Source organism: Anneissia japonica, unplaced genomic scaffold (genome assembly GCF_011630105.1).
Source record: "Anneissia japonica isolate Jap-2015-1 unplaced genomic scaffold, ASM1163010v1 scaffold287727_len1644234_cov201, whole genome shotgun sequence".
Taxonomy (NCBI): Eukaryota; Metazoa; Echinodermata; class Crinoidea; order Comatulida; family Comatulidae; genus Anneissia; species Anneissia japonica.
In genome coordinates, this window is record NW_022713615.1 from 494806 (window position 1) to 518069 (window position 23264).

Sequence of the window (23264 nt, forward strand, 5' to 3'; positions counted from 1 at the left end):
TCTTTCTGCGAGCTAGTGCCTCTCACCTAACCCTTGAGCCTCCTCCCCCATTTCAAGTTTTCTAGATGCGTCACTAGTAATAGTGTTGCCTCGTGGTGTCTACTCTTCAATTTGTGTTATCCTTCGACTAAAAAGGCTCGTTATTCTGCGGTACAGTAGCAAGTCAACAAGCCATTATCTAGAGTGTCCTTTAGGGGGTTTCTATCTTCACAATTTTCAATTCAAAATGTTTAGAGGGATTTCCTAGGAAATAACTTAATTATTAAAAAGAAAGTAAATAAAACTGTCAAAAACGATTTATTTTGTTGTAAATTTAGTGATGGAGCGAGGAAGTAGCTTAGCGGTTTTAAGTGCTAAAGAAAACCCAAGGTCATAAATTAAAATTCTTTTTATACACTCCGCCATTTTAACCATTAATTTGTACAGGTATCTTATTTTATTAAATTGTAGATATACCAGATTTACACATTGTTTTCCCCTATTATACAGATTATTGTATTTTTGCGGATAGAATGCCCCGAGTGGAAATGCGACTACTGCCAATGAAAACAATTTTTATGTATTTTATTTTATTTTACATTATATATGATAAATAAAGCATATTTGATTTATCTGAAAAAAACAGGAATTTGTTCTCACCCTCTCCTCTACTCAACAACCACAATTATATCGGATACCGGTACTGTTACCGTGTTATTTTAAAGGACTAATTCAGACGCATTAAGCTAGTCCATCCTATGATTGGTGAGTGTCCAGCGGTGGCGCCATGAATTTGTCGACAATGAGTCCGACGTGTCCGACGGAGGGGTCCGAACCAAGGCGACGACGAAGCCTCGGTCGACGGCCCGGAATAAACAAAAAATCCTTGTTAAGGTTCATGGGGACAGTTTATATGGCTTAATTTGGTCCTAAATGTGCTTTTATACCACAATATTAGGCCAAAATAACGTTATTTGAATATACAAATTATTATTATTTTTTTTAAACTTTGGTCCGACGACCTAGTCATTCTTCGGACGACAGGGGGACCAGGCCTGTCGGACGGGTTAGCCAATGCCACCCCCCCTGGCGCCACCACTGAGTGTACCTGCAGTTGGATGTGAAAGTTTTAAAAAATAGATGGCAGATAACCAATTAAAAAATCAGCAGCAGTCGAACAAGAGGATGGGTGTGTGTACCGGTAAGTTTCGGGCTGTCAGTTGCAGGGCCACGAGTTAGAGCTCAAGACGCAGTGGTTACTAATTGTCTAATTGTTTTATTAGGCGCGCTTTATCTACGGTACGTTTGCTTTCCTTCAGCCTGAATTTCACCACTTATTCCTCCATGACTTTGCCAGTATGAAAACAAACCTGACTTTATCGCATGTAGTCACTTGTAAACATTGTTTTAGAATGCCAAAATGTGTAATGAATCTTAATCAGGGGTGGCGCCAGGATTCGTTCGGGAGGTGGGGGGGGGGTTTGGATGTCCCCGACGAGAGAAAAGTGGGCGTGGTTGGGCGCCGCTCAAAACATTCCGAGAGTAGTCCGGGGGTGGGGGGCGAAGCCCCGAAAAGTTTTACAATTAAGGGGTTTTCAAAAGCTTATTTAATCGATTTTAGCGTCTACCAATAGGCCTATATAGAAAATGTATATTTACCCCCGACGAAATGTGGTTTCCTTGTAAATGATTGTTTTATTATATAGAGCAGTATTTTTATCGAGTTGCGGGAATAACTTGAGGGTTAATTCTTCTTGTGAAGAAAAATACATATAACACTATATATATAAATACTATAACAATAGCCTCTATCGCCTATGAAGAGAAGGACTCATACGGTACTTTCAATTGCTATTAATTGACTAAAATTCGATCTGTTTCAGGGAGATACTAATACCTGCTTATCGCACACATGCAAGTACTCGGGAGGTGCAACTGTTTGTGTGGCTATCCCAAGTTTAGAATCAAGAGATTTAGTACTGTACTATGATTGATGGACTTCCTAATCTGTTATAATCTCAGTGGTTAGCCCAACTTTATTAAATTTGTTTTCATTTTCCTGTTTGTTGACCTCCCATGTCAGGTCCCGGCCCTGCTCTTTTGAAGGGCATTATTGTAATCTATATTTGTTTTACTAATGAATTGCACTTTTTTTCTCTCAAGTGTTCGGTATAATATAATATAGTGATTGTATGTTTGTATAATAGTTTCTTGATGTTTGTTTTAGAGCATGCATAATTTTACCTTCTCACCCAGTGGCAGGCCAGAATCACCCTTTGTCTAAATTATTATTTTAATTGAGAAAAAAAAAAAGAAAATTATGTTAAAATTTTAGTCATATAAAGAGTGCCATATAAATCTTAAGTTTTCTTACCTCAGTTCCCTCCAAAGTGGGGCTGAGATTGTCTATACCCTCCATCTGTGAAATACCGGCGGGGATAGTTACAGTACTACCATACCATTTTATCTATTTAAGTAACTGTACAGCAATCCCGGCCCCGAAACCTTACCGGGTTGGCGTCCGGCGGGGATAGTTTTTACCATAACTGTATTGTAGTTATGTAGTTTAAGCCTAATCTTGAGCAGTAATTCCTGGCCCCGAAACTTGACTCAGAAGTACCGGGTTGGTGTCTGGCAGGGGATGGTTTTCCACCAAAGTTCTTACTATTGTTTATTTATTGTACTGGTTACCTTTTTGTTGTTGTTATTGTACAGTGTTTTTGCAGGACCATAATATTGTAAAACAGCGGTAAGATCTCACCTGTATATGTTATCCTGCCTAAAGATGTTCTAAATTGTAAAAAATTAAAATAAATAAAAAAATAAATAAATAAAAATTGGTGCTTGTCAGAAAACACACTTCGACAGTTTAAATTTACGTGTGTATGCAAAGATTCACCCAGTGTTGTCTCTGTATACAAATGTCAATATAAAATCAATAATAAATGATTTTAATTAGGCTAACGAATATGTATTAGTACAAATTAATTGATTGAGTTTGGTTTAAACTAATTACCTTATCATATGAATAAATAATGAAGTAATTAATTGAACAGCATTATATCTTCCTTCGTGTGATTACTCCATTCTCAATTAGATTTTACTTGTCCAAGCATGTTACAAGATAAATTATGTTTATCATTCTGCTGTTTCTGCCCTTTGACCTCATTAGGTCAAAGGGCTTCCCAAGCATTTATCATCTGTAATATTGTATATATTCATTACATTATCTGGCAGAGCTTCATAAGGATTTTAAATACTCCTTTACTCATTACGTTAGCTTGCTTATTATTTTTTAGGTAGTGACTATAGTTACACCAGTATTAAATGAATTCTTAATTCTTGATTTTATATTATTGTTCTAATACAATCCATACATTCATTACAATAACATCCAATCACAGTAAAGACTGGAGAAATTATGGCCACTGCCTGTTCAATCCTGTTGTACAAGATGTCTAAATTATTTGGAACAATTATTTGCAACATGAAACTCTTTGTTTTTGATAATTTCTTAAATGTTTATTCTTTCATAACACACAGTAGCTGCACATCATAAACTTACCAATCATATTTATATAATACTTCTTATTTCATGTTAGAACACAGAAGAAAAACGATCTAGTGTTTGTTGTTTTTTAAATTCTACCAAAAAAATAACATTGGCAATAATGTGTCCATAGTAACTGAACATGGGCAAAAAATTGACTATTCCATTTGAGTATAGGGGTGATCATGGCCACTTCCATTGTCCTTCAGGAGCATCTTCGATCAGAGGTTCCCAGGCTTTCCATTCCAACATTTTACGTGCTAATGATAATTCAGCTTGGGCCTGAAAAATTGATTACAAATAAAAATGTTACTAAAGTGTGATGGAGAAAATGTAATAAATTGTGCATATAAAAAAATGCACCAGTATCCATCAGAAAAATAATACATGTATTCTTTAATCTTCTTAAGTGCAGAAAAAAACACCCATTTCTATAGTGATATTAAAACCAGGCTCCAGAGGAATAAAAATTTGATATATTGTAGAACTGATTTTTCTAAGACACAAAAAGCATATTTGACGAAACACTCAGAAGTGGTTAATGAGAAACAGATTTTTCAATATTTATAAACAGGGGGGGAAAGTGGAAGAAAGAGTTGTTAACGCCCTTTTCCCCCCAGTTTTTAAAAATTAAAATTTTTTTCTCATCAACCACTTTCGAGTTCTTGTCAAATATGCTCTTTATGTCTTAAAAAAATTAGTTGTACAACATATAAAAATAAGTATTTCTCCGGAGCCTGGCTTTAAGATAAGCAAAATCCAATAAAGTGTGATATATTATTATTTTGGTAAATTTATGTACCAATACATATAAACCTTGTTGCATAAAGCATCAATTTAACTGATTAGTTTTGAACTGTGTCTATCATTTAGATTTGATAACATAATTGGTCTTTTGAATTGAGTTATGCAATGTTTAATTGATATTTTTCATGGGTTTTTCTTAATTTATGGCGGACAGTATATCTTTAAATAACCTTGTTAATTTTCCAAGGTAGTTGTGTAGCTGTATTAGTCAGTTAACAGTGAATAAAGAATCAGTTTGCAGCACTTTTTTTTACAACAAATGATATCATTTTATATAAGTTTTCGCCCCAATCAATGGACTGTTATCAGGTGTAGTAAAGCTGTTCACTCCGTACAATAGTACGTCAAAAAATGCTACAAACTGATTTCATAATTTACTTCTTAATGTTGTTTGCTGCTCAGAATGGTAATTGAATTGTCTTGAACACTATCCATCGTGGCTTTACGATTTATACTTTATTGTTTAATCAAATATTCTCTGAATAATAATATACTTTTAACATACCTGCAAAACAACCTCTTCTATTTGACCACAGTCTATCTTACTTTCTAGTTTACTGACATCTGGCTCCTGGAGGTATAACCACAAAATTTATGCAGTCACTAAAGTACATTAAAAATTTATGGTTATTATAGTAACAGTGATGATGATGATAGCAACATTAACAATGAAGTTGATGATAATAACAATAATATTACCAATAAATAGTAAAGATAATATTAACAAAAATAACAACAGCACAGTTAACAATAATTATGGTGATAATTTTAACTATAAATATATGTTTATTCAACACACAAGATACTAACCGTTTTGACATGTTCTAAGCGTTCCTTGATCATTTCTTCTGTGTACTGCCTGTAAGCAGCATCTTCTGGCATATTACCCAAAACACCTAGTACTTTCTTGTAAATGCCCTTAAGTGTCTAGTAAAATTTAAAAAATATATAAAATGCAATCTCATTATAACATAATGTACATTTCAATAGGACACTTGTATGGTCTTGGTTAATGAATTTTATTTTTGTTTTTCAATTTTATTCCTTTTATTTCTATTGTTCTTTCTTCAGTAAAGTCCATACAGATTCAAAAAGAATTTACTGAAATAGAGTTTAGATGAATCATATTTGATAAAGGGTAACTTTTCCAGGTAAGCATAGATGGTCAGCTGATATCCAGGGGCCCTTTTAAATACATCAAATAATATGATACTCTTTAAACTTAATATAAGCCTTAGGAATGGGAGTTGTTTGTAGCTGTGAGAGAAAAAAAAAGCTTTTTACAGGACATAACCAAGATTCACAGGCAAGCACTTTAACCTCCCTGTTATGGTGTAATTGAAAACAAATTTAAAAAGCAATTAATAAAAGTAACTAAATAATAACTTACGTCATGAGGCTTTGCACGAACAGCAAGGCCAACAAGACCAGTTGTCTGTATAAATAAAAGATAACAATAATACATTTCAAATTTCTTAAATAAACTTTGTGGTTTACATCATGCATACATAATGGCCAAAGGTATAGACATCTTAATCGGCAGAATGCACTTAGTGAAGCCCAATAATGAAAACAATTATACTGTTATAAATTAACTTAACTCTAAAACTTAGCAACAAAATAGGCAAAATAGGTTTCTTTGACATCATTATTACAGCCCCCTTAACCAGGCAAGCCACTCAAGATATTACTAAACCTGGTTATTTTAATTATAATAATAATATTGTGTTTTCAATGAAAAATTTGGTATACATTTTTCCTCAGTTTCAGCACTTTCCTTTTTCAATATTCATTTGTTTGTCAATAATGTTGGAAATATAAAAATTGTATGTCAAATATAGAAGCTACACTAAAATACTAATAATAACTATACTAAAAGACAAAACAGGTAGGCCTAGTGCCTAGTAGGCCATGCCAAAAAGCTAAAACCAAATATAATTTGTTAGGTAACAACACTAAAAACCTAGAATACATTACTTTGTAGGCCCTAGATGCACAATATAACGATGATATTTAAAGCACACTATTAATATTCAATAACATTTTTGCAGGTACGAGTTCGCTAAGTTGGGTACGACTTATCCTGAATTTTGGGTACGAGTTTCAGGTGGCTGGCAGCGCGCGCCCGCCTACCAACCTAGTAGCTAAAAGAAGAAGTCTAGGCCTAGAAGAGCGAGGTAAATATTGATCCAAATGATCACCATTCAAAGTCATGCATTAAACAGCAGCTTACGTCATAATGTAGCATAATGTTGCTTAATTCTGAAAAAAACAATTAACAGAAAGATTAAGCAATCCTGGTAAAATTAAATAACAACATGACTTACCTGCTTCACTGCACCCGCCATGTTGGTGACAGTGACCTAACTTTTTATAAGTCGGTACGTGTTGTGTGTACTTTTGTTATATTTATAATCAAAAGACATAAATATAATTTGATTATAAATCTATGGTACTTGATTTCTTTTAAAATATTATAAAGTGTTTTAAATTAAATAAAATATTCATAGTTAAAGATTTTTATTTATATTGTGTAACTACTTTTGGTGAAAGAGCCGGATAATGAATCGCGCCATCATGTGAATATTTTGATTTTTCACGGTGGTGTATTTCAATATCGTCATGGAGAAAACTAAAGGAAATGAACGTACTGCTGTAATACTGAATGTACAAGAAAGGTTTTGATTGCAGAATGTTTTCGGGATGTGCACACACACCATAGGCCTCTACCTAGGCCTAGATAATTAAAGAAGGGTAAAGTTCTGTACTGTAGCCTACCTAGGTAAGCCTAGGCTAGGATAGGAATAGGCCTAGCCTATGTCCAGCCCACCCAGACTCAGACTGGCCTAGGCATAGCTAAGCCAGGGCCTCCAAGCTAGGAAGGCTAGAGATAGCTTTGGCTTGGCCTAGTATGGACTAATGAACATTCGCACCTAAATTTTAATTATCATTTTTTTTTACCTTGATGTTCTTCTCGCAGTCACAAAATGTAAGGCACGAGAATGAAAGTTGTAGGTTTGCGTCCGAAAAACTTTGAAAACACATGAGGCATTTTTTCATTTTTCATTATTAATTATTTTTTTATAAATGTTGTCCACAAGCCGCGGCATTGGTAATTTTACATTTATTCCCAAGAAACAATGCTTACAGTCATAAAATGTACACTAGCCTAAACAGATCCTTTTCTACATTTAAGACCTCTTTAAACATACAAGATTTCCTATTGGTCAGAAAGATTGTTTTGACCCGTAAATGATCTCAGTAGTGATCGGCGATCATGGTGTGATGTGGCCAGGCCTGCCTTCGCTCGGTGTTTGCGACGAGTGATCAGTGATGAATAAATCGTTTTTCTGTCTGTTTACGACTTAGAAAGTCCGTTTTTTAAAACGAAGTATGTTTTTTTTCAAATTAATGAACTTTTCAAAATAATGAAAATTTTTGTGCGGTAGCTTTTTAGGCATGCAGGCGGTGGACGCAAACCTACAACTTTCATTCCCGTGGCCTAAATACGGCCTAGGCCTAGCCTAGTAGCCTTGGCTATAACATTTTACGTGATTCAACCACTCACAAAGTAAGTTTTTTTCAACAAAAATAAATGCCTTTATTATTTAATAATACAGTGTTTTTAGCTCACTATCAACTATCACGACGAACTGCTGCCATTTTGCAATCAGTAAAATTGCCAGTAATTTTTTTGTGGCCCGCGAAAATGAATTACAAACCCTACGTGTGCGGCCCGGTCTTCGGCTAGCAAACACCTTGATTTTTGCCGCCTAGCAGCGATTGTCCTGTAAGAAGTAATAGTAAAACTGAGTATAAAGTGACCATAAAACAGTGTATGAAGGTTTTGGAAGTGCACTGAAACATCGAAATTTTTGTGCGGCCCTCGGAGTTGAATAAAAAATTCACTTTGGCCCTCCGACCAATTTTAATGCCCACCCCTGGCCTAGTATATGAACTTTGTGCTGTTATTTTGCTGACATTGATTAAATGGGACTGACAGAACGATACAAATAATGAATGTTTATGAGTGCAGTGGGAAGAATGTTTTCATGAGTTTAAAGATGAACTGTTCCATTCAATGAGACACAGTCGAGTATTATTTTATAATAATAAATGTTTATGAGTGCAATAGAAAGAATATTTTCATGAGTTGAATGATTAACTGTTCCATTAAACGAGGCAGATTCGGGTTGAATGGAATCGTTCAGTTGGTTTTGTTTGATAATAGAGGCTAAAATGATAATATTCAATGTAGCTAAAATTGAAAAAAAAAAGTTTGGGATTATAGTGCTCCTTCACATTAGTAAACATTTGATTTCATGTCCCTCACCCCACAGGATGGATCTTAAGTATGTAGGTGCTGTAGCAGTAGGTATGGCTACTGGTGCTTCTATTGTTTTGGCTTTATCACACTGGAAGAAACATCGCAGTCAACGGCTAGAAAATGACATAGAATTTAACAGAACGACAGGTACTTCATATGTAGAGTCTCATTAACATTTATACAGGAACATCACGGTCATTTTAACAGAACATTTCACAGACACACCACAGCATGCAAATTCAACTATTATATATACAATTCTTTTTCAGATTCAAAAGTATATACATCATGATATAAAATAGGCCATGGCTATGCTTACATTGAAGTGATCGAAATCCCAATGTGCTGATTGGTCGACTTGGCTTTACCCTAACCTTAAAAATAAATCTCGCTATCTTAATGTGTTACATCTCGGTGTAAGCATAGCCGCTTTGTATGAAATATTGTGGTTCCATATATCTCATACTAACCGCCTAAACATGAAGCATATCTTATTTGTGTTTTTAAATACTTTTAGTTGTTAGGGAAAACATCAACACCAGTACCCTGAATGACAGCTTTCGAGGCCTGAATGCCAGCCAAGTCGGTGACTCACTTCTTGCTACTCCAGCACGCTCCTTTGGGCCTACAGACACCATGATGAGTACGCAGCACACGTTGCTTGCCACTCCGTCCAGAGAAGTTCAGCCGGAAGATGTATCCAGTCCGCAAAATGGAGGCTATGTTCATCAGGAAAACCAAAGTTTACTGAATCTCTTGTTTAATATTGCAGAAGATAAAGCTAGGAAAGGTATCCACACTGCCAGGTTTTATGTGACTAATATATTATTTTCTCATATATGGTAGTAATATAAATAATATGCCCATATATGGTTAAGACACAAATATGTCACATTAGAATTTGGTGGACCTCTGATAATGCCATTCAGTATAAGAGCAACAAGATTTTCTGACCATCAACAACACTGTTTTCATTGCCATAGAGGTGCTACTTTATACTTTTTTGGTCCTTCATAATGATGGAATAAATTTTTTTAGAAAATTAGATGATAAAACAATTATTTGTTTGTAAACACTAATTTGTCCAGTACAATAATAATATTTACTTTTTCGCATTGCAGTACTTTGGGATCTTATTCAACACTAGTCACTAAGCGCAAGCTCAGTGGTCTACTGTAGTAGTTATGACACCAGGCTAGCTATCTGGAGGTTGTGGGTTCAATTCCTGCACAAATTTTTTTGGTAGTATTTGCGAACATACTTAGTATTACAGTAAGTATGATAACACATCAGGTAGGGAAAAACATCATTCCTATAATATATTTTTTATCATAGAGGGCGTTGTTCATCGTGGTATCACCTGCAATACATGTAACTGCAGTCCTGTTTGTGGCATCAGATATAAGGTAGATATACAGGTTTTAAAGTTGTAAATTCACATCCTCTCATAAGGCCAAAAAAAAATTGTTTATTTACCCTCCTCCACTAGCCCCTAACTCGCTGGAAAAAATAGGGGCGGAAAAACAAAAAAACTTTTTTTTAGCTTTTTTCTTTACAAATTAAAAAAAATGTGAGTGAATTTATCTTTATTTTTTGCCAGATGCCTTAAAAATTAGTCTAAAGTTGTTTGATGTAAGATATTGCCATTCTAGGCCTCTGTGGGTTATTTTTATTCATCTGATGAGTATTTAAAAAAAAAAAATAAATAAAAAATTTTTTTTTCCACCTGCCCTTATTTATAATATTAAAAAAAGAAGGGCAAACAAACAATTTATTTTATTTGGCCTAATCACATTGCATTTCATTATTGTATTCTGTCATTGGATTGTTAAACAATCCTTGAGTAAAGCAAGTTCATCATCATTATGATGATCATCACGATTGTTATTATGTCAACATTGGCTGTGCAGTCGCTGTCGTCCTTTTGTGGATGTTGGCTGCAACTCGCTGCTTCAAGAAACTTCTCCGATATTCATATCTTCAGTCAGGGGCCTATATATAATGTTGTCAAGTTGTACTCTATTTGTTCTTAGCTTATAAAATGTCTTAAGAAATTCTAGTTGGCTCTTTAAAATTATTTTGGGAAATTATTTATATTTCCAGTGTTCAAACTGTGTTGACTACGATGTCTGTGATAGATGCGAGCCACAAGATATCCACAACAAAACCCACACATTTATGAAAATCAAGATACCTATTCCACCTTTAGCTAATCCTCGGAACATCCTTATGAAACCATTCTACACAGGTAAGTTAATATTATAGTTCAAAGGCTTGTACCCTTGCTTGGAACTTGACCACTATTCTTAATTATATTGTATATACTATCAGATATTTGTTTGGAAGTAAATGGTAGGAGAAACACCCATAACTTGTAGTATCATTGTGTTGTATCAGCCATTGCATGTGAATGGTTCCCAGAGTAATGTTTTTTATTTTTTAAATTGTTTCTAATATTTACAATTTCAGGTAAAGTTTACAATATACGAAAATTAGCCTGGGATGAATTGAGTAAATTAAAGAGTGAAACTTTCTGTAAGTACAAATTTAAAAGCATTATCCTATTGTTTTTATTGCTTTCAAGCAACCTTCATCATTTTATGTTGTTATTTGATTTTTAATTCAGACATTGTCCATATCCAAACAAATACAAAGCAAATGAGATTGAAATAGAAAAAAAGAAATAGCTTTCCACAATTCGATTACACTGAGGCATTTGTCGCAGGTTTACTTAACTTGCAGATTCATAAAAAATAAATTAGAATGCCTGCTACAATGGTTTGATTAATAATAATCCTCCTAATGTAATAGATAATTCCATTTTAATAACATCTTTGAAATTATATATTAATGTTTGTGGTACACCACGTAGATAGTTCTGAAAAGAACTGTTGTAGGTTGATCTTTGAATTTCCAGTAAGATAATTAACAGTGCACTTTATCAGACTGTTTTCTGATAAATAAAGTTGGTGCATACATCTATATACCAATTTTGTAATATATAAATACACCATTATTGCTGTTATTTAATTTTTTAAAAATTCATGTATTTATACAAGCTAATCTCATGTTTAATTGTATGCATTATATCTTTATTGGAATTATATATACAAATATTTAATTTATATTTTGTCAATTTTTCATTGTAAAGTTGACCAGTTTGAGGTTGAAGCATTGTACTACCAGTACTTGGCAATATGTACCAAAGAGCAGGGAATCACTCGTGAGGTGTATGACCAGTGTTTAGGCTCACTAGGTATTGAGAAGAACTTGCTTATGGACAGACTATTCAAGGTAATGTTTATTCACACACAACAATCATAATCTTTTATTTCAACAATAGTATAAAAACAACACTTGCAAACTTGGACTGTAGCCTATCAAATTAACTACAATCCGCATGATCGTAACATTCACACCTTATCAGGTATCCACTTATGTTCCTGGGTGTCCAAAAATACAAGTAGCAATTGGATTTGAACTCACAAATCTTGGCTCAGAGCCCATTGCTTTTCCACTCCACCATATTCTTATGCTAACTCAGCCAGAATATAACATTCCAGTTATCTGCCCGCTTTTTACCTACCAAATTTATCAAAATAGACGCACCAGAGATTTATTGTTGAGAATGTTTTTTTTGGAGGCATTTATTGGAGGGAGGTGTTTATTTTTATTTGTATAAAATGGATATATAATTTCACTGTAAATCCTAATCATGTTAGAAAAAATGTAATTCTACTGGAGTTAAACATTAATAGTTGAAGTGGTTGTGCATCGGTTGTAGCTTAAACTCCCGACCTTGAGGTCGGGGGTTCAAAACTCTCGCTGTGTAAGTAGTTTGTATCTTTGGGCAAGGCACTTTATCTACAGTTGTCTCTCTCCATCCAGGAGTACAAGTGGGTACCTGGTAGGTTCAAACACAACCTGTGCTGATTACAGCTGCAACATTGTGGAATTCCCACATGGGGCCTGAGTGTGTGTTCCATAATTGTGCTTGATCCATTAACCGAGGGTAATAATGTAAGCACATAGAGGTCTCTACAATATGCGCTATATAAGTTAACAATTATTATTAATAGAATGTGTTAAGAATGATGTTGTATCCATTAGTTTTTTTTACAGTCATTTTATGAGGGACCAGTATTTGATTTTAACATAGGATCTTTGAATGCACACACTAAACCTTAACCCAAACTGACTAATTACTGTATTATATAAAGTGGGCTTTATAATTTCAGTTCTATGATGCTGATGGTGATGGTTATATTAACTTTTCTGAGTTTGTCCACGGACTGTCTATACTTGTGAAAGGAAATATGGAAGACAAAGTTGAATGTAAGTAAAGTGTGCTTACCTTGTCATTAGTCATGGTGCTTGCAGTCATCTTAATGCATGTTTAAATGTAAATATCCCGTGCTGCCTATTCTGTAATTGGCTGTGAAGCAGTTTGTAACTAGAAATTATTATAAGCTCATAAGGAGAGAAAAGAGGGGAAAATGAATGAGAGATACAGGCAGGGATTAAGGTATTTATGGAGGAAGGGAGTAGAAAGTGAAGCAAGGGATAGAGTAATGAAGTGAGAGATGGAATAAGGTAGGCAGCAAAAGATTTAATTAGGGAGAAAGTAAGAGATGGAGGAAGAGAGACAGAGCAAGAAATAATGAAAATTATTGTTCTTTTTTACTAATTCCAACAATTTTTTTTTTAACCATAGATGTTTTTGAAGGGTATGATTTAGATAGTATGGGTACCATCAGCCGGGACAACCTGCGCAAGATGTTCAAAGCTTATTTCTACATTACAATTGAACTAGTAAGAGATGTGGTGAAGGCTTGTGAGGAAGAAATGGTAGGAAAATATTGTTTAATGTTGTTTTGAAGTTCATTTGTTATACTTTTTATACATATTGTATTACACATTACACAAGAACAGATAATGCTACTAAACAACAGTAGTATGCGATTGGTTTACTTTATTCCATATACTAGATTTGGATTTTTGATTGTAATTGGGAGATGTTACTGTACTGCTTGTTTAAGTTACCTCTCCTTTTTACAAATTTAATGAAAACTGCAAAATAGTTTGTTAGCCTACCTGTCTATGTCAATATTATTTATAGCCTAGGCCTAAGTTCATCACATATCTGGCCGGGAAGATTTGTGGTATGGAGCTATTCCCCCCCCCCCAATCCCACCTAGGCTATCCAGTAATTTGAGATTATAAATAGGCTTCATATGCTCATTTCAAAGCTCTCAACATTGACATATTGGAAGCACTGCACTGGCTCAAACTCTAAATTTGAGGCTAGGTGGCTTACTACTGTAATTTAAATCTGAAATGAATGAATAGGTAAACCAAACCATGCACTAATGAAAATTTAGTGCATGGTTTGGGACCGATATATATCACCATAAACATAAAGTTACATTGGAGGTCAGATGATTGACCTTTACTGAAGGTTAACCTGCTGTTGGAAAAATTTATTCAATAATGTCAATGACACAGTTAATTTATTTTACTGATTTTTTTTGTTCTTCTATATTTCTGATTTCTCAGATGTTGAATTTTGATGACAATCTCGGGCGACCTGTCTCATCTATGTTCAGTGCACCGATTCCAAGCAGCTCTGATATCGCCCCCAACTACAATTCAAAGATTCCCCTTCCTAGTAATCCTGGTACCAGGTAAGGTTTTAGGGGAAAATAAAACAAATTAACTATTTTTGTCCTGAAAGAAATAAACTCACTTTTAAGTTTAAAGTAAAAGTACCTTATGAATTGGTATGGTAAAATTTGATATTGGAGATCTAGACTTCACCACAGAGTGCCTGTGACCAGACTGTTAATAACCTAACCTAAATATAAAAAGTAAGAAATTTAAATACTTGGTTCTATAACGGTATCCACAACTTTTTTTTAATAGGGTATAGTTTGATATACTAGAAAAACTATGCACAGGTAGTTCTTTGTTGAAAAGATAATGTTTTCACCAGCCTATGCTCGCATCATCATTAATAAACTTGAAACTGTTTTCTGTAGGGAAGATATGTGGCCTGTAATGGAGGCTATGTCACAGGATGCAATAGAAGAGATGGTTGAGAATGTGTTCAAGTTAGCTAAGCTGGATCACAATGGCAGGTAACAATACATTATTTATTTCTTCAAATGTTAGCCTTAAAATCTGTCAGGAAAGGGTGTGTTTGAGTGGAGTTTTAGTTCAGAGGTTAAGATGCTAACCTTGCATTCACAGGGTCCAGGGTTCAAATCTTGTACCTTCAGGATACAACTCTACCTCCTAAGCCTCGATTTGGTTGATAAAAAACACTGTTAACCTACTCAGACTAGCATTGCATTGCAGTCGGTTTTAGCAATTGCGACACCCAATCGTAATTCTCAATCATCTGTGAAAGCTCACCAATTGTAGTTGATAAGTATTTAATATCACAATTATTACCCATTGCGATTGGGTGCTACAATCTATATTACTATATAATTCCACAGGAACTGTTGGCTAAGGTCAGTCAACATAGGTCTAGGCACCGGAGCCCTAGTACCGTTCGACCTCCCTTTCCAATATAATTTTTTTTTTCTGATTTGGTTGTGATCGTAAGTAATAAGTTTTGGATTACCACCAACTAAATTGCAAACCGATGGCAACGGAGTGTAGTTTGAATATGGTATAAGATGAGAAACAAAAACATAAATAAATTTTATTATGTTCATACATCTGATGAAATTGCAGTTCCTATCAACTACTATAACACCTCTGTCTGTATTATTTCACTGAATGTTCTAACTTTTATTTGGATTGTTGTTCTCAGAATAAATCTTGAAGAATTCAAGAGACTTGCCTGCATTGACAGCAGTTTAGTTGCTTGGTTTGATGCCTTAGGGACAGTTTTTTGAATGAATATAAAGGTAAGTTTTGCTTTAAGTAGAGTGTTTAATTCAAGGACATTCAGCATTAATAGGACATTTTAGCTCTGTTACTTATCAGGTGACATTAATGATATCTATGATCACATAACATTCTCTCATGTTGACATTAATTCCTATCACAGGTTGGGTGACTTTAAATCTATCTAGTTTTCAACTGCCTTTTTTGCAGTGTAGTGTAGTGGAAAATATTTCTCATTCTAATTGTTAATTCGAATAGCAAATAAATTGCTTAAATATAAAACAAGTTCTCGTAATCTCAAAAGCTCCGATGAGGGCAGTATAGTAGAGACAGTAGAGCTAAAAAAGATCTATTAATCAATTAACTAATAATCAACCAGCCGATTGTTTCTAGAGCTTCTCATGAGGGCAGTATAATAGAGGCAGTAGAGCTGAAAAAGATCTATTAATCAACTATTAATCAGTCAGCCTCATGAGGGCAGTATAATAGAGGCAGTAGAGCTAAAAAATATCTATTAATCAATCAGCTGAGTATTTCTAGAGCTCTTCATCAGAGCTAAATCTGTATGAATTTGCAGTACAGCATATAAATAGTTCTCGGAACTATTTATGTTTTGTACCCCAAACGATTACTATTGTCTATACGCCATGCTAAATGTTCATTTGCTCTAAACATAGATACTATATGTTTATGCAAGGATTTTGAGGATTTTTTTATGAAATAGAGTAAACATTCTTAGGCAACAGCATTTCTGGTGAAATTTTGTCTATTAGTACAAATACAGTATATGGTTAGTCAAGAATTTTGAGGATTTTCCATATGAAATAGACTACAAGTTGTTTGTGGGGATAAGATTTGTGATATATTGTATGATATCCTGAATAAGAGCATTATTGATCCTTTGGTGTTTAAAAATAGAATATGCAACTGGATGTAAGTAACATAGGATGCATATCTTCATTTTTTTAAAAAACATGGATTCTCAGAGGAAATGTTCTCATGAAACCAGTGTATCATTTGCAGGCAAATAAGTTTGATTGAGAGACAGTGAGCCGTGGATATATCAAAACATGTTTCATTTAAATTTTATTGCGGTTCTCGAAGGATGTGGTTTCTTGGTAGATACTTAATATGCTTCTGAGAGTCAACCGTCAAATTCACTAGTTTAGAAAGTTGAACTCCCTTAAGGTATCATTGGTAATGATTCTTTTCCTTTCTGTTTACTATGCGAGAATATTTTTTAGTTACGCGTAGGATGATTGCATTTTGGTTTCTGTCATTCCATCTCTAGGGATATAGAATATGCTTTTTTCTCCCTGAATGCCAAATATGTGTGTGTATATTGCATTGAATATAAATAACTAAATGATAAAAGGATATTTAAACAATATATGTGATCTCATAAGGCACGTTGAATCTAGAAGTTGTTGATGCTAGTATGATTGTGTTGCTTAGATGTAATTCCATTGTTTGATTTTAGATGTACTCAATTTTAATCATGTTTGTCACTGTATTCCAAATGTTTTTAACAAAAAAAAAAATGATATATCAGTGGCTACTCCAGGAATTTCAAAGACGGAGGGTCATGACCACCTGTGCCTTGTGATGATTTTATTATTTTGTTTATTATAGGGATTAATCTAAAATCATCCTTGATTATAGGGGTTATTAGAATCTCTGCTTTATGTCCTTTTAACTTTAAGGATTCATGCATTTGATTTTATAGAATCCTTATTTGTTACTTGTTCCAAAATTCATTTTCATGTTGAAGACACTTGGCTGTCATCTACTGTATAAACAGTTGGCATACTCTTATAGAGTAACTTGTTGCTGGCCTCGATTTGTCTGCTTCAGATTTTAGGGAATTGTCAATCACATTCCATGCAAATATATTTTAGAATGTAAGCATGTGGGACTGTAGACTTAAAGAAATGTTACTCTGCCGATTACTGTGAAGTGATGCAATGTAAAATAATGTGCAAGGGAGTTGTTCATCTCCCTCAAGGATTAATGCTTGTCAGGCATTAGCCTTTGAGATAGTAATTTCAAGTTGAACGGCCGTGGGCCGTGAATCAATCTCAGAAGGTGTATTTTGCTAAGTTGCAATTCCACATAGTTTTCTTGTGACTAACAAGTGCGTTACGATTTGTGAGCGAGTAACTTGACCCAGGGTCAAGTTAGCAGCTGCCATGTTATGTGCCCTAGCATGCATGATGTTCTCGGCTTACAGTACTTCTGCTAAGTCAAACTTGAATGCTTTTGGCTTGTAGTAGGCCTGTCACTGTGTTTGGTAGTTTGCGTCTAATTGAGATGAATATAGGTTTCGTATTTAGTCATTGTACAAGTAACTTGGTCTTTAGACATCATTAGGGTTAATGTTTCCTTAATTATGAGGGAAAAATTCTTGATATAGGATGGAAGGTATAATACTAAAAATATAGAATTAGGTAATTGAAGAATAATAAGGAATCGTACTTGTATATTTTATCTTCAATTTTAGTGTAGTTATTAATTGGCTCGGTTTATTTTCAAATCTTTTATCAAAAAATGTTGTTTTTTCAACTTGGCTTGTTGTTATTAGGTTAATTGGAATATGGTACTTAGGTTTTATGTTCTGTATTATACCAGCCATGTTTTTTGAAAACCAATAGGTTGTCATGATAATCCTGATTTCAACTCAAGTTACTAAGCAAGAATTATTTTATAACCCTACAAAAGATGTTTATTTACCATTGTTGATGGTATTTGATGACTAAAACGTAATAATAAAATAAAACATTACTGTAAAATTTGCGCTTGAAATAATATAAGCTAAAAGTGTTTATAAAGCAGCCATTTTGTTTCCATGGTGATTCCGATTTAATCTTCTTTTCTATTTCTATCAATAGTTATTCACCAGTTTTATTTACAGATCTTTTACAAACAATGTTTTTTCAACCTAGTTGTTGATGTCATGTAGATGAAAAGAAAAGTAATCATAAAATAAATTGGATCACTTGAATTTGAATGCTAATTTCAGTCATGGATTAAAATGTCTTAAGAACAGCTCTTAATAACAGATTATTTTTGGTTTCAGTGCACTCAACGACTAATATTATCATAAATAATGATTTGAAATTTATTCTAATAGACATGGCTCCAATAACATAGTCTCTGAATGGGTTGTGTAAATATAAGTTGGATGAATTTGCGTGGGATTGAAACTGATTTGCTTAGAATTAAAGTGGGTCGCAAATTTAGTGTGAAGCAGTCTGTATTGTGGACTGTTGCAGTGTAACAAGTTAGTGGAACACCCCTAAAAATAATAGACCATTCATCCCTGTGCACTACATGACCCTACCAATTCCTACATATGCATCCTCATTCCTTTATCTTATTGACAGCACCTTCGAAGATTAAGGTATTCTAAGAGAAGTTTTATTATCATTATTTTTGAAGACTTAACATGGTATGAAAAAATGTGTCACAATTCCAATATGAAGTATATTTTGAGGTTCTCTTCTTTGTGATGATTTCATAGAAAGCAATAAATATTACCTACTTACTTACTCTGTACACATAAAGTAATTTCACTTTCATTGGCTTAATCTTCTGAATACTCAAAAGAAAGTAAAAAATGTTCACATGTATCAGCCTGACAGAATATCCAAAACCTGAACAACTATGGAGCAATTTGTACACGCCTCATTTATTATTACCTCGTTTTTTATTGGCTAGTTATAACTTTGATTTTAATCCGATTGGTTGGTTTTTATTTGCTTTCTGTTATACTTCTGTAAATATTGTAAACATATATGGATGGGTGAGATTTTCTCATTAGTATTCTTGAAAATGATCAAGTAGATCGAAACGTTGAATTTCAAAATGTCTCTGACTCTTTTCGGAGTTACTGTCTTTTTGTTTTATTGTACACTTCTGTTTTTATGTTTTTGTTTGTAACTGTAATTTTGGTGTTGTCTGCCGTCCCTAGTCCTACTACTTTATTTTATAATGTATACAAAGAGCTTATAAAATTACTATTGGAGGTATTCCTTATTTTCTTATTTGAACTAGTATTCAGATAAATTATCTGTAATACTGTATGCCAAAATTAACTTCTTCTTACCACTACAGTTTCAACCAACTTTGTTGATCTTCTACCGATCAATGACCTAATCTAATTTAGTTCATTTCATCATCGTCTGACGTAATCCGATGACATGCGCACTGTGTTTTTCTGAGGTCTTCTCTGGGTGCCACTTGTCCACCAGGTTGGTTGTCGTAAAAGTGAGATAGCTCATAGGCTCCTTCATTTCTATTCATGTTGTTGATGATGACACATTTTTTATTGAACCAAAAAAACATCTAAATACTACAAAAAGTATCATCTAGACTCCAATGCACAATAAAAGAGGCAATATGGATCAGAAGAAAAAGAAACAACATGAACGGAGCAGAAGGAGCCTACAAGCTGTCCCATATTTATGACAACCTTCTACACCAACTCGGGGGAACAAGGGCCACTCAGACAAGACCTCAGAAAACCACTATATGTCATTAGATGACATCAGATGATTATAAAATGACCTAAAACTGAGTTAGGTCATTCACCTGAAGAAGATCAATGAAGTTGGTCAAAACTAAAGTGGTAAGAAGTAGTTAATTTTGGCTTAGTATTAAAGAAAATTTACCTATATCAGAAGCCAAATGAAATTATTTAAACTATTTGAGAGCCTGGTTGTTCATCGTTATTTATAAAAATATAATTCAAAAACTCATGAAATAATATACTATGTGATTAATGCATTTTCTACATGTTTTTATTAAACAGTAAGTGGACTGGACAGTTACGACAAGATGGTAATGTTATATCATGCAAATATTGCATTATTATGTGCACTTAATGCAGCTGATTTGTATTTATTCATGTGCATGGATTATGTGGACAGTTGCAGGGTTCGGACCAATGATGGAAATGCTAGCCGAGTAAAACAGTATGTGAGCTAAAATATTGTCACATATATTGTTAATACTTTTTTACAATGCCTGAAGTACTCTGATATGGTATTGTGAGCTGACGCGTATTAATTTTTGTCATGAATGGATTGTGCAGATTTTAACTAATGATTTGAAGCTACCAAGGAATAATATTATCCATGCTAAAATCCTCCCAACAATACTAACAACACAAGGTAAAAAATACTTTAATATGCAAACCCTGCACTATGAGTGACATTTAGGCAGCTGAGTCATATTCACGTGCATGGCTTATACGTACATTTGCGTGATTAGGACGAAGGATTTTGATGGAAATTGAAGACATGGATCAAAATATTTTAGCTGAAAACTTCCTCACAAATATTTTTTTTTACACTTAACAAGTTATACAACAGTATGCAAATATTTTTTATGTGCAGTAATTGGACAGCTGATTCGTGTTGAATGCATTATGAGCTACACTTAGGCAGCTGACTTGTGTGTATTTTCATGGATTATGCTAACACGTGGGATATGACCCAGTGGTTTTTTTCAACCTTTTTAAAGAAACATATTTGAGCTTGATTTTTTTTCTGGAAAAGGATTTAAAGAATTTGGTGATGTCATTGAAAAAAACTCGACCAACAAACATATAGTTCTTAGATCTAGTTGTGGAATGATGCTACTGAGAGCCACAGGCCGCTTCTAGAGTAATCACGGACCAAGCCCGTATGCAATTCGCAATGACACTGTGAGCTATGGATTTTTTTTGTTTAACTTCAAGGTTTGTGACAAGTTTTAGCACGGAATTACAGTATTTTATATACTAGAAGTCGTAGATGCAGTGTGGCAATAGTGAATGCAAAGAACAAAAACAGGATCATCTTGAATTTTATGCACTGCCCAATCATCAACCAGTCAAGGGTTTGTTAGCATTTGAATCAGATTATATAACACACCAAGGATAGTGGAATCCATGTGAAGGTGAATTTAGCATAAAATTTCATTGTCTTTTTGAAGAGTATGATTTTTAATATGCACTTAGGGCATATTACACACAGAACCGATGACTTAAAACATTTTAACTGAAAAATGTTGTGCAAGTATAAATTTGCATTCCAGCCTCCAATTAAAAGGAACACAGAGATAAGATTGAACCAAGCACCAACATCTTGAAACTCATCCTCTTGGTTAAGCACACACACACAGTGGTTAGCACCATGGGAGAAGGCTGAATTATTTCCTCTTTATTTTAAAAGATACTTCACTGGACATTTTGTACCAGTCTAATTTATATTATATGTAATAGAGATTATAAAACAGCAAAAATTTGTATGGATATTACCCCCGAGCGGACAACTGAGTACAGTACTGAATAGGTTGCCAGCATTTTAAATGTTAATTTTGCTTATGAGAATTAACGCAAGAGGGCCATCAGTCACGCCTGTAATAATACTCTGTTCACATATCAAGTCTTTGTGTGATTTGACCATATATGGTTATGGTATGACATACTTATGCTATATATTGGTGTCAAATGGCATCATCAAATTCCAGATATTTTTGTCATAGAAAACAAGTTTATTCATATTCATTTCATACTTACCAATTATTGGCAAACTGATGAATTAAAATTGACAATGAATTTTGTTTGTATGGCTGTTGTTTGAAACTTAGTACTGACTTTAAAAATAAAAAAATGTTACTATTCTTATCAATATCTTTTGAACTTGTTTTATTGTAAAACCTTTTATTGTTTCTTTAATTATTGTATTGTTAATTTATATAACTTAATATTATAAACTTTTGTATTATATTGGAGTGGAGTTGAAGAGCTTAGTGGTTAAGATGCTTGCCTTCCAATCCCAGGGTCATGGGTTCAATTCCTGTCAGTGTTGCAGGATTTTTTCTCACAACCAAACAACTCCACTACCTAAACATTGAGATTTAGTTTGTGTAAAGCATCATATGTGTATGTTTGTCTTGTAAAAGGGATTGTCACCTACAAAGTAGGACGGTGATAATATTCGCTATAGACAATCATCGGTGCATGTGTTGTGTGCCTAAATAAAATAAAAAAAATAAAATAAAATAAAATTAATGAGTGTTTTATAGTTGGTTACTTTTTTCTGTTTATAATCGCTTGTTCAAGAAATTAGATAGAAGGTTTGTTATTGAAATAGATTTAATGAGTTATAAAACAAACGTTCTGTCTATTGTGAGCCAGTTGTCTATAAACATCCCAGTTTGCATAATACATTACTCTGATCAATAAATTCCATTGTTCTGCTGTGAATGTAACGACTTCATTGACGGAGCCTCTATTCCGGTCACTGTTTCTTAATGAACTTTGAATTAAGAAACATTGACAGCTCCAGCCTCCCAGCCTCCTAATCCTGACTTCACATATTAAAATATCAGTTGCATAAATATAACCAAGCTGCTGCTTCACCATGGCTCAAATTAATTTCATTTCAACAATTGACGTGATATTTGAGATGAATTTAATACACTTCTTTTAATTTATTCATGAACAATGCTCGGTTCTAACAATGGCATTGCCTATTTTTGTTTAACTATTGGTTTCTTAAGTTATATCGCAAACATGATGTGTAGTGCTGTGCATTTATTAAAGAATGGAATATATAATAGACTCTGTAATAATAATAATTCAGAAATTCTATCTTTATGATCAGAATTTAGATGATGTTTGACTGAATATAAAAGGATGTTGGTAAAATGCAAGTT

The 23264-nt window shown here is 33.8% G+C and overlaps 2 protein-coding genes across 5 annotated transcripts in view; one reads left to right on the forward strand and one right to left on the reverse strand.

Moving 5' to 3' along the window:
• Window positions 1–20601, forward strand: part of LOC117108569 — a 30319-nt gene extending 9718 nt beyond the window's left edge. Inside the window, exons 1-13 of one of the 4 annotated variants that reach the window (XM_033250626.1) lie at window positions 6922–7118; window positions 8677–8810; window positions 9181–9453; window positions 9999–10069; window positions 10767–10911; window positions 11133–11198; window positions 11815–11957; window positions 12902–12998; window positions 13378–13511; window positions 14220–14347; window positions 14702–14800; window positions 15484–15580; window positions 20371–20601. In XM_033250626.1, coding sequence (XP_033106517.1) covers window positions 8678–8810; window positions 9181–9453; window positions 9999–10069; window positions 10767–10911; window positions 11133–11198; window positions 11815–11957; window positions 12902–12998; window positions 13378–13511; window positions 14220–14347; window positions 14702–14800; window positions 15484–15568 — 1374 coding nt within the window. In that variant the 5' untranslated portion in view covers window positions 6922–7118; window position 8677 and the 3' untranslated portion in view covers window positions 15569–15580; window positions 20371–20601. Of the gene's footprint in view, window positions 1–6921; window positions 7119–7810; window positions 7908–8676; window positions 8811–9180; window positions 9454–9998; window positions 10070–10766; window positions 10912–11132; window positions 11199–11814; window positions 11958–12901; window positions 12999–13377; window positions 13512–14219; window positions 14348–14701; window positions 14801–15483; window positions 15581–20370 lie in introns of those variants that run through there. The other 3 variants (XM_033250625.1, XM_033250627.1, XM_033250628.1) reach the window with 3 other exon arrangements.
• LOC117108570 (NADH dehydrogenase [ubiquinone] 1 alpha subcomplex subunit 5-like) lies at window positions 3474–6776 on the reverse strand. The gene is made up of 5 exons (XM_033250629.1): window positions 6664–6776; window positions 5727–5771; window positions 5147–5263; window positions 4842–4907; window positions 3474–3811 (listed from the first exon to the last, which is right to left on the reverse strand). The coding sequence occupies exons 1-5, from the start codon at window positions 6682–6684 to the stop codon at window positions 3713–3715; spliced, it is 348 nt and encodes a 115-aa protein (XP_033106520.1). The 5' UTR covers window positions 6685–6776; the 3' UTR covers window positions 3474–3712.
• Window positions 20602–23264: the final 2663 nt, after the last annotated feature.